Raw genomic sequence first — 12,643 nt, 5'->3', positions numbered from 1 at the left:
CAGATAGAGACAGACAGAGACAGACACATACAAACATACAGATAGACAGACAGAGACAGTGAAAGAGACAGACAGAGACAGACACATACAAACATACAGATAGACAGACAGAGACAGTGAAAGAGACAGACAGAGAGCGACAGACAGACAAAGAGATACAGAGACAGACAGGGAAAGAGACAGTCAGAGAGACAGACAGAAAGAGATAGACAGGCACAGAGAGAGACAGACAGAGACATGGAGAAGGACAGAGAGACCGTTACTATCCCAGGCAACGCCGAGAACTACAGCTACTATTATATATACTGCATGTTACCTGTATAGTCTGACCCAGGTATCTTGCACGGGATCAAGTCATCTACCAAAAAAAAACAGAAAGTTAATTTTTATATGTAAGTTTTTAAAACAGTATATACAGTATGTTTTATAGGGAATATGTAAAGTTCACACGGTACATCTTTTGCTGCTTTTTTGATGCATTTTTGAGGTCACAAAGATGCACCAAAATGCATACATTTCCTTCTCCCAGTAAAGTCTATGAGATTTCTATTTTGCTGTCCACACTGGGCATCTTTTATTGGTTGCATCTTGGCTGCGTTTTTCAAGACGCACTCAAGATGCAGCATGTCAATTCTTTTTGCATTTTTACCATGTTTTTGAACCTTTCCAGTCAATAGATTTGACTTAAAAAATGCAGTGGACAAAACGCTGTAAAAACGCGTCAAACGTGGTAAAAACACATTGTGTTTTTGCCGCAGTGCGTTTTTGGTGCATTTTAAGATGCACTCAAGATACACTGAAGATGCACTGACAAAAAAGATGCCACGTGTGAATATAGCCTAATGCCTGCTTTACATGAGTCGATCTATCGTGCGATAGCACGAGCGATCGTACCCGCCCCCGTCATTTTTTGCGTAACGGGCAAATCGCTGCCCGTGGAGCACAAACTTGTTTAACCCCCATCACACGCACTTACCTTCCGGACGACCTCACTGTGGGCGACGAACGTCCACTTCCTGAAGGGGGAGGGACGTTCGGCGTCACAGGGACGTCACACGGCAGCCGGCCAATAAAAGCAGAGGTGCAGAGATGAGCGGGATGTAAACATCCCGCCCACCTCCTTTCTTCCACATAGCCGGCGGGTGCCGCGGGACGCAGGTAAGCTGTGTTCATCGTTCCCATGGTGTCACACGGAGCAACGTGTGATGCCACGGAAACGATGAATAACCGGCGCCATTTTAATTAAACAATTTTATGAAACCTAGCGACGAGTACACGACTCACGATTTGTGAGCTATTCTGCGTCGCTAGGAGGTGTCACACGAGACGACATCGTGTACGATGCCGGATGTGCGTCACGGGACCCTGATGATGCATCACACGATAGATCGTCTCGTGTAAAGCACCCTCTAGGCAATTAATATGCAGATATAGTGAATAATCTGCATTTTAATAGCATTAAGGGAGTCTGTCAGCAGGTTTTTGCTACCTCATCTGAGAGCAGCATAATGTAGGCAAACAAAATGAACAAAGTTCCAAGTGGTTTAAAAAAGGTAAAAAAAGCTATTTTCATGTTTTTTTTTAAATTTATGTTTAGGCCATAGATGCAAAAATGACCGAGAAATAAGCTTCTCTAGTGTGATCGGAAGAAAGCAAAAAAAAAAAAGAGAATGGCACCTCATTTAGTATGTTTAAAGCATAACTGTGATCTGTGTCTTGTGACTTAATTGTTAGTACGTAGTAGCCACATCTGTTTCTAGATTGTTCCAGAACTTACTTATCCCAGCCAGCAATTGAGGGTTACTGAGCTTGCGAGGGTGTAATGAGTCCGAGGGGGCAGGTAAGTCCATAGTTTAAATACAATATTATAGTTTGACACAGAAGCATAGTTTGGAGTTATTCTTGCAAGTTTTCCATTGTTTTTCGACTTTTATCTGTACTGTTTATCCCCATTTAATAGGTGCTCCATTGACAATACTACCTAGTGTGTATCGTGTGAGATGTATGCATGCCTTGAACAGTCATTCTAGGGTGAATATGTCTGCGCTTGATGCCAGTATATTACATATTTGGAAGCCCAGGCAATTGAAATAATTATGCAGCTTGTGTGGCGCCCTGGGCAAGCCAGGACGTCACAAACACTACACCAACACACCCCACACTCCCGGTAAGGCACACCTAAGTCAGACAAAAACCCTTGTTGCCTTCCTCCAGGGGCTGATGTTCACACCAGGGGGTGGGCCAGGCGGTTGGTCCCGCCCACCGAGGAGTTCACAGTCCTGGAGGCGGGAAAAGCAGTGCAGTTTAGGGCAGAGATGAGTTTTGGAACTGAAAGTGGAAGGAGGGAAGTAGCAGTTGAGGAGCCGGAAGTTGGTCCGGGTGTGTGGCCCGGACGGATCAGCAAGGTTGGCAGACGGTGGTGACCGTCTGCAGGAGAGGCCTATTGGAGCTAGCGGTAAGGACCGTGGACGGGCGGTGCCCCGGCGGTACCGGACCGGTACGCAAAGAGAAGCCAGCACCATCCGGCAGGGGCTTACGGACCCCGACAAGGCTAGGAGTCGCCATGAATTTATCAAATCCGTTAGCGAAGGGAACCTCCTGGGTTTCCCAGCAGCCAAGTCCTGACAGAAGGCAACCGTCCAATCGAGAGAGGGAAACACAGTCACCGCCAAGGCTAAAGTTCCCAGGGCCAGAGCCTGCGGGCAAAAGGGGCTCCTTCAGCACCCATCCAAGCTGGGGAGCGGGTTACCGGTGGGAACCCATTGGAACCGTACACACTACACAGGTGCAGGGAAAGGCAGTCACCATCAACCTGAAGGGAGGAGAAACACCGCAGCCGTCTGTGGGACCCGTCCATCCAGCCGTTTGTTTTACAGGAGACTCTGTGTACATCTTTGGCTGAGTGAGTACCACCGTGCCGTGCGGCACAGCGCTGCCCCCGCGACCCTGCACCTCGCCAGGCCCCGAAACCCGCCTGAAATCCATCCCTACCCCATCCCCGGGCCCCGGGACAACCAACCCCCCTACCCACGGAGGGGAGAACTAACATCCAGGCTGCTCCCTGTCATCGCTCCCGGGATCCCCGTCCAGAGCAGCGGTGGTGTCACCAATCTCACCATAACCGTGGGTGGCGTCACGGACAATAGCAAATCCCCACAATCAATCCCCACCCTTTTCACTCATGGGCGAGGAACGCCGCTCGAGTCCCCGGGATCCGGCCCACCGCTCGAGCCACCACCGAGCAGCAGCAGCTGGACCCGAGCAGTGGGAGAGCGCAGCGTCCCCTCCTCCGCCCGCGACAACTTGGCGTCACGAACAGGATCTTACCGTTCTGCCGTCTGGTAGAGGTGCGCCTTGTGACCGCCGGAGGTGTCCGGCCGAAAAATTTGAGAAGCCGCCATCTTGGGCGTGAAAAATTCCCGCTCGAGCGTCTCCTCGAGCAGTGGAGGCGCAAAGGCAAAAACCCCGCCCCTGTAGAGGAGGAGCCGGAAAGAGACTAAGGGGGACTGATGGCGTCTGGCCGCATGTAGCGTGCGGCTATAAAAGCAGAGACGCCAGGACTCTGCAGCGATACTGGGTTCCTGGAAGACCTCATTGCCAAGATGCACAGTTCGACTACCATCGATGACGCTCCCGCACCCGGCACGGTGATGTTGCTGAGGGACTGGACCGCACCGCTGAGTAACCGTCTGTAAGCCCACATGCAGCTCCTCCTGGAGGAGTGGGAGACCGACATGGTGGACGTGGTGGCTGCTATAAACAAACAATACCAATATACACGAGAAGTCTCGTGCCATAGTTACCATATGGAGAAAGCCATATACAGAATATGAATGAAACAATGAAGGAAAAAATCTGTACAGAGACTTTATAGTTGAAATAGATACAAATTTTATTAAATACAAACAACAAAAGACAAAAGGTTATTGTGGTTAAAATTTGTAGAGACAGGTGATGATAGCCACCAATGGTACCCACATACCAACCTGGCACGCATTACATGTTTAAAGGCAGTCAGAAAGCCAAAAAAGCCAAAAATAGCTGGTCAAAAAGCGACTGATCAACCTGGATGCAAACATGCTGCTGCACGAGCCCTGTGCTGAAATTGTAATCTTGTTCTCACAGCAAATGTATGTGTGACTAATGTCGCAGGGCATCAACCCCCACTATGCTGACCAACTATAAAGTACCCACCACGTTATGCAAATATAATTGTGTGGGGCGTATAGTCAGCCTATGGGAGTCCTGATCCAAACCACCAAGGCTATCGATTGCAGCAGTGTAATTACCGCTCAAAAAACAGAGTCGTACATGCAAAACAGCACAAAAGCAGCCATGTGATCAATCAAGGGGGATGTAAAGGCCACTGACTGCTAAAGATATCATGTGCCAGCACTCTAATATAATACCAGCAAAAGACCCAAATGCAGTTATAGCTAGTGGCACATGGTATCAAGATACAAATCAATATCGTACCTGAGGTGTGGTATGAGAGTAAGGCACCCCGACCTATAGGTTTCGTAATCCTTCTTCCGGGTGGTGGCTGCTATGCGGAGACGCGAGGTGGAAGAGGATTTGGAGGAGCGCGTAAGAGACCCACGCCCCTGTATTCCCGAGGGATCGGCCACTGCGGCTGAGGAGCCCGGCCTGTACCCGCTCACCCTGTCTCCCTCCCCGCTACCCGTGTTAGCTGCTGTCGCCCCACCACTAGGCCCGCTACCTGTCCAACCGGTAGCGATACCCTGCCAATCCTCCCCGGCGGACCGTCCGGCTGCAGACGTTCAGGGCCGCCCTGAACCGCTCCTATGGGAGCCGCCGAGGCCGCAGCCCCTTAATGAAGATGTATCAGAGGCCCCGACCAGAATGGCACCAGGCGCTGTGTCCGAGACCGGGACCGTGGCGTGGATGAAGGCCAGAGTAGTCGAATTCAATCAGCACCAGCAACATCAGATATATCTCATGATGGAGCAGTGGACCCATGAGGTGCAAATGCTGGTTGCAGCTGCCCCAATGTATGGGATGGGCGCAGATGTGACGGAGCCAACGGGTAACCCACGTCCCCATGTCCTACCAGGACCGGCCACTGCGGCTGGGGGGCCCGGTCCTGTCACGGCCCTCACGTCGTCCCTGCCGTTACTCATGGGGCACCTCAGTGTTGACCAACCCGATCTGCTGCCCCGTGCTACTACAGCTGACTCTGATGTGCTGGATGTCGGTGGCCTGGAAACTGCGGCAGCTGGCGGCAACCCACCTGGCGCAGAGACAAGTGATAGCGATTCCAGCTCCGGCGCCGAGCCCACCTCTGAATTCGAGAAGGCGAGTGAGTGTCTTCGCTACGAGGGAGAGCCGGTGGTGTTTTACACCCCGCACACCGGTGGGAACGGATACCGGGCGCCCCTTTCACAGCAGGAGCAGGCATGTCACTGCATGTTTGATATGTTGGTGGCGGAGGATGGGGCCGCCTCAGCCGAAGAATCTGAGTGATGGCAGCGGAGTCCCTTTGCAAGTTGTCCCCATTGGGACCACCAAAATACCGTTGTGACAGTTTTGAAAATGATAGCGTGATCAACCGAAGTTCACCTGATTGGCAAAACCTTGATTTGAACCGGTCGTTGCCGGCAACTGGTCCCCGTTGGGACCCCTTACAAACCATTGCGTAGGAACTACTACGGACCAGCCCGAGAACTGGCAGGGCAACCACGAACTTGTGGTCTGTAAATAAAAATGTTTTTCTTTGGCTTTACCGTTACCGCCTCTGGAGAGGCTGATTTGGAGGATGGGCCTGGAGGAAAGTGATGGCCCAGGCCCACCACTACCGCAACCGGTGGCGATCCTACGGGGGTTTCAGGGGTTCCCCATGGACGTGGGTCCCCTGAAAAGGACAGAACCCGCTCGGGTAACTTGTGCTGGACTGGGGTCAAGGGGTGCTGCCCATTTGCTTAGGGGCAGCATCAGGGCCAGGTTACTTGGGTGGGAGAGAGCGGAAGCCATTACCATTAGCAACGTTTAAGTAAATATGCCTCCCGATGTGGGAAGAAGTTAATATACTTGTAATCTGTGTTTACTGTTTATCTTTTTCAGTTGTGAAAATAAAACCGGTGATGGACGGGCAGCCCGCGGATGGTCTGCATTTTACTAAGGGGGAATGTGGCGCCCTGGGCAAGCCAGGACGTCACAAACACTACACCAACACACCCCACACTCTCGGTCAGGCACACCTAAGTCAGACAAAAACCCTTGTTGCCTTCCTCAAGGGGCTGATGTTCACACCAGGGGGTGGGCCAGGCGGTTGGTCCCGCCCACCGAGGAGTTCACAGTCCTGGAGGCGGGAAAAGCAGTGCAGTTTAGGGCAGAGATGAGTTTTGGAAGTGAAAGTGGAAGGAGGGAAGTAGCAGTTGAGCCTGAAGTTGGTCCGGGTGTGTGGCCCGGACGGATCAGCAAGGTTGGCAGACGGTGGTGACCGTCTGCAGGAGAGGCCTATTGGAGCTAGCCTTAAGGACCGTGGACGGGCGGTGGCCCGGCGGTACCGGACCAGTACGCAAAGAGAAGCCAGCACCATCGGGCAGGGGCTTACGGACCCCGACAAGGCTAGGAGTCGCCATGAATTTGTCAAATCCATTAGCGAAGGGAACCTCCTGGGTTTCCCAGCAGCCAAGTCCCGACAGAAGGCAACCGTCCAACCGAGAGAGGGAAACACAGTCACCGCCAAGGCTAAAGTTCCCAGGGCCAGAGCCTGCGGGCAAAAGGGGCTCCTTCAGCACCCATCCAAGCTGGGGAGCGGGTTACCGGTGGGAACCCATTGGAACCGTACACACTACACAGGTGCAGGGAAAGGCAGTCACCATCAACCTGAAGGGAGGAGAAACACCGCAGCCGTCTGTGGGACCCGTCCATCCAGCTGTTTGTTTTACCGGAGACTCTGTGTACATCGTTGGCTGAGTGAGTACCACCGTGCCGTGCAGCACAGCGCTGCCCCCGTGACCCTGCACCTCGCCAGGTCCCGTAACCAGCCTGCAATCCATCCCTACCCCATCACCGGGCCCCGGGACAACCAACCCCCCTACCCACGGAGGGGAGAACTAACATCCAGGCTGTTCCCTGTCATCGCTCCCGGGATCCCCGTCCAGAGCAGCGGTGGTGTCACCAATCTCACCACAACCGTGGGTGGCGTCACGGACAATATCAAATCCCCACAATCAATCCCCACCCTTTTCACTCACGGGCGAGGAACACCGCTCGAGTCCCCGGGATCCGGCCCACCGCTCGAGCCACCACCAAGCAGCAGCAGCCGGACCCGAGCAGTGGGAGAGCGCAGCATCCCCTCCTCCGCCCGCGACACTTGCAACACTGGAGTTTTGCAAACCTGGAGAGGAGTTTAGAGCTCACTGAGCTCTACCGATGTAACTATGTAACTATGTATTTATTAGTTCATAAATGAATAGTACACATAAAAATAAGCAATTTTATAATATATCTTATCAGACAAATTTGCTTCTTTCTCTGCCAGAATTGATCAGTCATTATCACAATTTTCAATTCAGAGGTAAATCTGTATTCAGTGAAGACTCCTATTACTGAGATAAGAGATGACAGCTGTTACTGATGAGATTCTATTGCGATGGGAGGAGCTAGAGGAAGACGGAGAAGTTAGAGGCACAGCTCCACCCCTCCTATCTACATAGAATCTCATCAGTAACAACTGTCATCTCCTATCTCAGTAATGGAAAAGTCTTCACTAAATACAGATTTTACTTCAGAACTAGGGATGAGCGATCCTGAACGGTAAATTATGGGGTTCCTACTAGACATAATGTATGAAAAGGAAGGGCCCCACCTTATGGGATCTCCAGGTATACAAAGACGCATAACATAAGAGAGAAGGAAGAGGAGTATACCTATCAAGGGATCACCAAGAGATTATGTGACGCCCTGGCAAAGCCAGGTTGTCACAGAAAGAGTTAATCCTCCTTGGTAACCTGATCCCACACGGTGCAGCAGGACAAACCACAGCCCCCAGTGTAAGAGAAAATCAGAGCAGAGGGGAGGGGCTGGAGCAGAGTGTTTGGAGAGACAGACAGAAGAGGAGTCTGGAGTTGTAGCTCCCAGGCTGATAGCAAAGCGTGCTCCGAGAGGGCCGGGACAGGCTGTAGTGAGGAAGGGGCCAGAGGTAGCCGGAGCAAGGCGGTGGCCCCTCGGTACCTAGGGTGACCCGGATCACTGCAGGGGAGTGGATTCCCCGTTCCCAGCTGAGGAGAAAGAGGAAGAGAGTGGAGAGAAAGACACCTGGCTGCAGGGAAAGAACAACAGGAGCTGCTGCACCGTGTGTGGGACACTAACACCCCCGTACCGAAGGCTGCGGACACCGGCAATTCCTAGTTACCAGTGACTCTGTGTGAACTACTTGTGAGTACGCCCGTGCCTTCAGGCACCGCACTGCAGCACTGCGCCCTGCTCCCTGCTTATCCCCGAACGGGCCCCGGGACCAACTGCCCCTACCCACGGAGGGGTTAACATCCTAAGCTGCATCCCAACACCGTTCCCGGGAGTCCCGCACCTTCATCGCAGCGGTGGTGTCCACAATCACCACAACCGTGGGTGGCGTCACAGACAATCTCCCTTACCAAATCCCCCCCCCCCTTTTACTGTGGAGCCTGGGATCACAGACCGGGTCACGCTACCGTGATACCCACAGAAGTGACCCCGTGGCCCGGATCTGAGTACCCCCTGGGCCTCGGGCGACACATTTGGCGTCACAAACAGGATCGAACCCATCCAGTTACCTGGAGGAAGTGCGCCTTGTTCTGGACTGTCAGCGGTGTTCCGCTGCAAAAATTTTGAAAGTCGCCATCTTTGCCGTCATTTTGGGCGCGAAAATCTCCCGCCCAGCGCCTTCTTCCCCAAGCGGTGGGCGCGAAGAAGAGGCTCCGCCCCCTGAGAACACGGGCGAAAGTGAAGCTCCGGAGGACCGGAAGCGAAAGGAAAACTTTAAAAGTTGCTGGAAGGACTGCTCCCGAGTACCAAGGGGGAGCAGGAGGAAGGAACCGCAGTTCATGTGACCAGGACTGTAAAGGCAGGGACGCCAGGACTTTGCCTAATTCCGTTCCTGGACAAGCAGTAGCCGCAACCCCGATGACATCTTACCCGGCTCCGGCAGTCCGCCCAGCCGCCACGGAGGTGGTACCCGATTGGAAGTCTGCCCCAGATGTGGCGCCAGCCGCTCCCAGGTACCCCGTCACAGCTGTGGAGCAGCCGGAGTGCACCTGCAGAGAGGAGGAGCAGGCCAGTGAGAGAGGGAGCCCTCGGCAGTTAGCGAGGCCGGTTGTAGCCGGCGCCGAGGGCATCCAAGTGGGCCTGGCTTCTGAGCAGGAGGCAGAGCACGGAACTCGTGCCCCGTACTGGGAGTGGCGGCAGTGGTAGTGGAGCATGGACGGCTACCCACAAGTTAAAAAGTTGACTGTTTTATGGACTGTCACCCCTGTTGAACGCCCTCAAGTTCAGGAGGAAGCCATGTGCTCCGCAGGTGTGGGGTGGCAGAACAGTTTAAAGTTTTAGAAAACGTACCTCCCGATGTGGGAAGGTGTATGATTGTAATGTGTTGATTTTTCCTTTTTCCAGTTTCAATAAATGTTGGTGCCCCGACGGCCCGAGGACAGGCCGTGTTTTACCAAGGGGGTGTGTGACGCCCTGGCAAAGCCAGGTTGTCACAGAAAGAGTTAATCCTCCTTTGTAACCTGATCCCACACGGTGCAGCAGGACAAACCACAGCCCCCAGTGTAAGAGAAAAGCAGAGCAGAGGGGAGGGGCTGGAGCAGAGTGTTTGGAGAGACAGACAGAAGAGGAGTCTGGAGTTGTAGCTCCCAGGCTGATAGCAAAGCGTGCTCCGAGAGGGCCGGGACAGGCTGTAGTGAGGAAGGGGCCAGAGGTAGCCGGAGCAGGGCGGTGGCCCCTCGGTACCTAGGGTGACCCGGATCACTGCAGGGGAGTGGATTCCCCGTTCCCGGCTGAGGAGAAAGAGGAAGAGAGTGGAGAGAAAGACACCTGGCTGCAGGGAAAGAACAACAGGAGCTGCTGCACCGTGTGTGGGACACTAACACCCCCGTACCGAAGGCTGCGGACACCGGCAATTCCTAGTTACCAGTGACTCTGTGTGAACTACTTGTGAGTACGCCCGTGCCTTCAGGCACCGCACCGCAGAGTTGCGCCCTTCTCCCTGCTTATCCCCGAACGGGCCCAGGGACCAACTGCCCCTACCCACGGAGGGGTTAACATCCTAAGCTGCATCCCAACACTGTTCCCGGGAGTCCCGCACCTTCATCGCAGCGGTGGTGTCCACAATCACCACAACCGTGGGTGGCGTCACGGACAATCTCCCTTACCAAATCCCCCCCCTTTTACTGTGGAGCCTGGGATCACAGACCGGGTCACGCCACCGTGATACCCACAGAAGTGACCCCGTGGCCCGGATCTGAGTACCCCCTGGTCCTCGGGCGACACAATTATATCATATAAAAGTGAAATCTTTATTACAAAAAGAGAATACACGGATCTCCTCACTGGGAGTCAAGACACACACAATAACAATTAAAAATACTTAAAAACATACATTTATCCCCAAGCCAGAAACTATTAGTAATAAATACGTTGATAAATCAGAAGAACAATTTCTTAACACCCCTCCCACCGGTACAGTATGGTGTACAGGTTTGAGCAGAACCTTAGATGATAGATGGTGCAACAAAGGAGACTGTGGTACCACTTGGGTAATCGGGTGAGCTTATTCAGTATCGCCTGTACACATTAGTCTAACAGGAAAAATAGATGTATAGAACACTCATGGAGAAACAATAGTACAGACAAGGCCAAAGAATGCAAAGCCAAAAAAATACATACACTTGTCAGAGCTAGCGTGTTATAGTGTACACGCGAGATATGACAGTAGGCATAGACAGTATGACTAGCTATATAAGTGGTAAAGTCCACATACAGAGTACAGAGAAAACCATATATATATGTTATGAAGTGATACAACATGCAGATTTAGGCAAAACCTTGAAAGTTAAATGGAATAGCACGGGGGACTGTAATACCACTGGTATCATAGGCTCAGTGCCTGTACACATTAGTCTAAGGGATAACACAAATGTACGGGACACTCCAAGGGAGCCAATAATACAAACAGAGCCAGAGTACACACCCTTGTCAGGGCTAGTGTCGCGGGCGGAGGAGGGGACGCCGCGCTCTCCCTCTGCTCGGGTCCGGTTGCCGCGGCTGCTGCGGCCTGCCGCTGCTCGGTGGCTCGAGCGATGGGCCGGATCCCGGGGACTCGAGCGGCGCTCCTCGCCCGTGAGTGAAAAGGGGAATTGGTGTTTTGGGATAGTTTATTGTCCGTGACGCCACCCACGGTTGTGGTGATTTGTTAACACCACCGCTGCTCTGTATGGGGAGCCCGGGAGTGATGGTATGGAGCAGCCAGTTGTTGATGTGCCCTCCGTGGGTAGGGGTTGTGGTGCTCCCGGGGCCCGGTGATGGGATTGGGATGGTGGACAGGCGGGTCTGGGGCCTGTGGAGGTGCAGGGGCGCAGGGGCAGCGCTGTGCCACATGGCACAGAGGTACTCACTCAGCCAGTAAACACGACACAGTTCTTGGTAAACAAACGGCTGGTTGGACGGGTCCCTCGGACGGTTCACGGTGCTGCGGTTCCCTGCAGTTAGCGGTGACGGTCTCTTCCCTGCACCTATGTAAAGTCCTTTTGGTAGCGATGGGTTCCCACCGGTTACCCACTCCTAGGCTTCAAGCTGGGCCGAAGGAGCTCTACTCTTGCCCGCAGGCGCTGGCCCTGGGAAACTGGTGCCCTGGCGGTGGCGGTGTCTCCCCTTCACGGTCGGGCTGTTGCCTTCAATCGGGACTTGGTTGTTAGGAGACAGATGTCCCCTTCACTGACAGATTTGGCAAATTATGGTGACTCCTAGCCTTGCCGGGATCCGAAAGGCCCCTGCCCTGGTGCTGACTGTTCTTCGTATACTGCTCCAGTACCGCCGGGTCACCACCCGTCCGCGGTCCTTCCAGCAACCTCCAAACAGTCCCCCTGCAGACTATCACCGCCGTCTGCTGACCTGGCACACACCCGGACCAACTTCAGGCTTTACTACTCTCACTTTTCTGTCACTTCAGCTTTTCTCCTTAGCTCCACTACTACTTCACTTCCTTCTACTTTCACTTCCTTAACTGTTCCCGCTTCTCACTCAAGCTCTGCCTGAGCTCAACTGCCTGGTTCTCCCGCCTCCAGGGCTGTGTACTCCTTGGTGGGCGGAGCCAACCGCCTGGCCCACCCCATGGTGTGGACATCAGCCCCTGGAGGAAGGCAACAAGGATTTTGGGTTAGCCTGGTGTACCTGCAGGGAATGTGGGGTGCATGTGGTGTTGTGACCTGTGACCCCTGGCTTGCCCAGGGCATCACATTCCCCCTTAGCAAAACGCAGACCGTCCTCGGGCTGCCCGTCCAACACCGGTTTTATTTTCCTTTTTGTTTTTCTGAAAAATAGAAAAAACGGTAACATATTTACAATTTATGGCATCATCCCACATCGGGAGGTTCAGTGCTTAAACGTTGCAAACGGTAACCATTAAACGGTTGCGGCTGCC

General features: G+C 53.3%; 1 protein-coding gene across 1 annotated transcript in view; it reads right to left on the bottom strand.

Annotated features, from left to right (window-relative positions):
• LOC142296894 (saxiphilin-like) overlaps positions 1 to 12,643 on the bottom strand; it is a 140,513-nt gene that overhangs the window by 45,199 nt on the left and 82,671 nt on the right. Inside the window, exon 14 of the mRNA XM_075340997.1 lies at positions 317 to 358. Coding sequence (XP_075197112.1) covers positions 317 to 358 — 42 coding nt within the window. The remainder of the gene's footprint in view (positions 1 to 316; positions 359 to 12,643) is intronic.

Source organism: Anomaloglossus baeobatrachus, chromosome 3 (genome assembly GCF_048569485.1).
Source record: "Anomaloglossus baeobatrachus isolate aAnoBae1 chromosome 3, aAnoBae1.hap1, whole genome shotgun sequence".
Taxonomy (NCBI): Eukaryota; Metazoa; Chordata; class Amphibia; order Anura; family Aromobatidae; genus Anomaloglossus; species Anomaloglossus baeobatrachus.
Note: the sequence above shows the minus strand (reverse complement) of the source record. Positions and strands in the feature narration are given on the sequence as shown.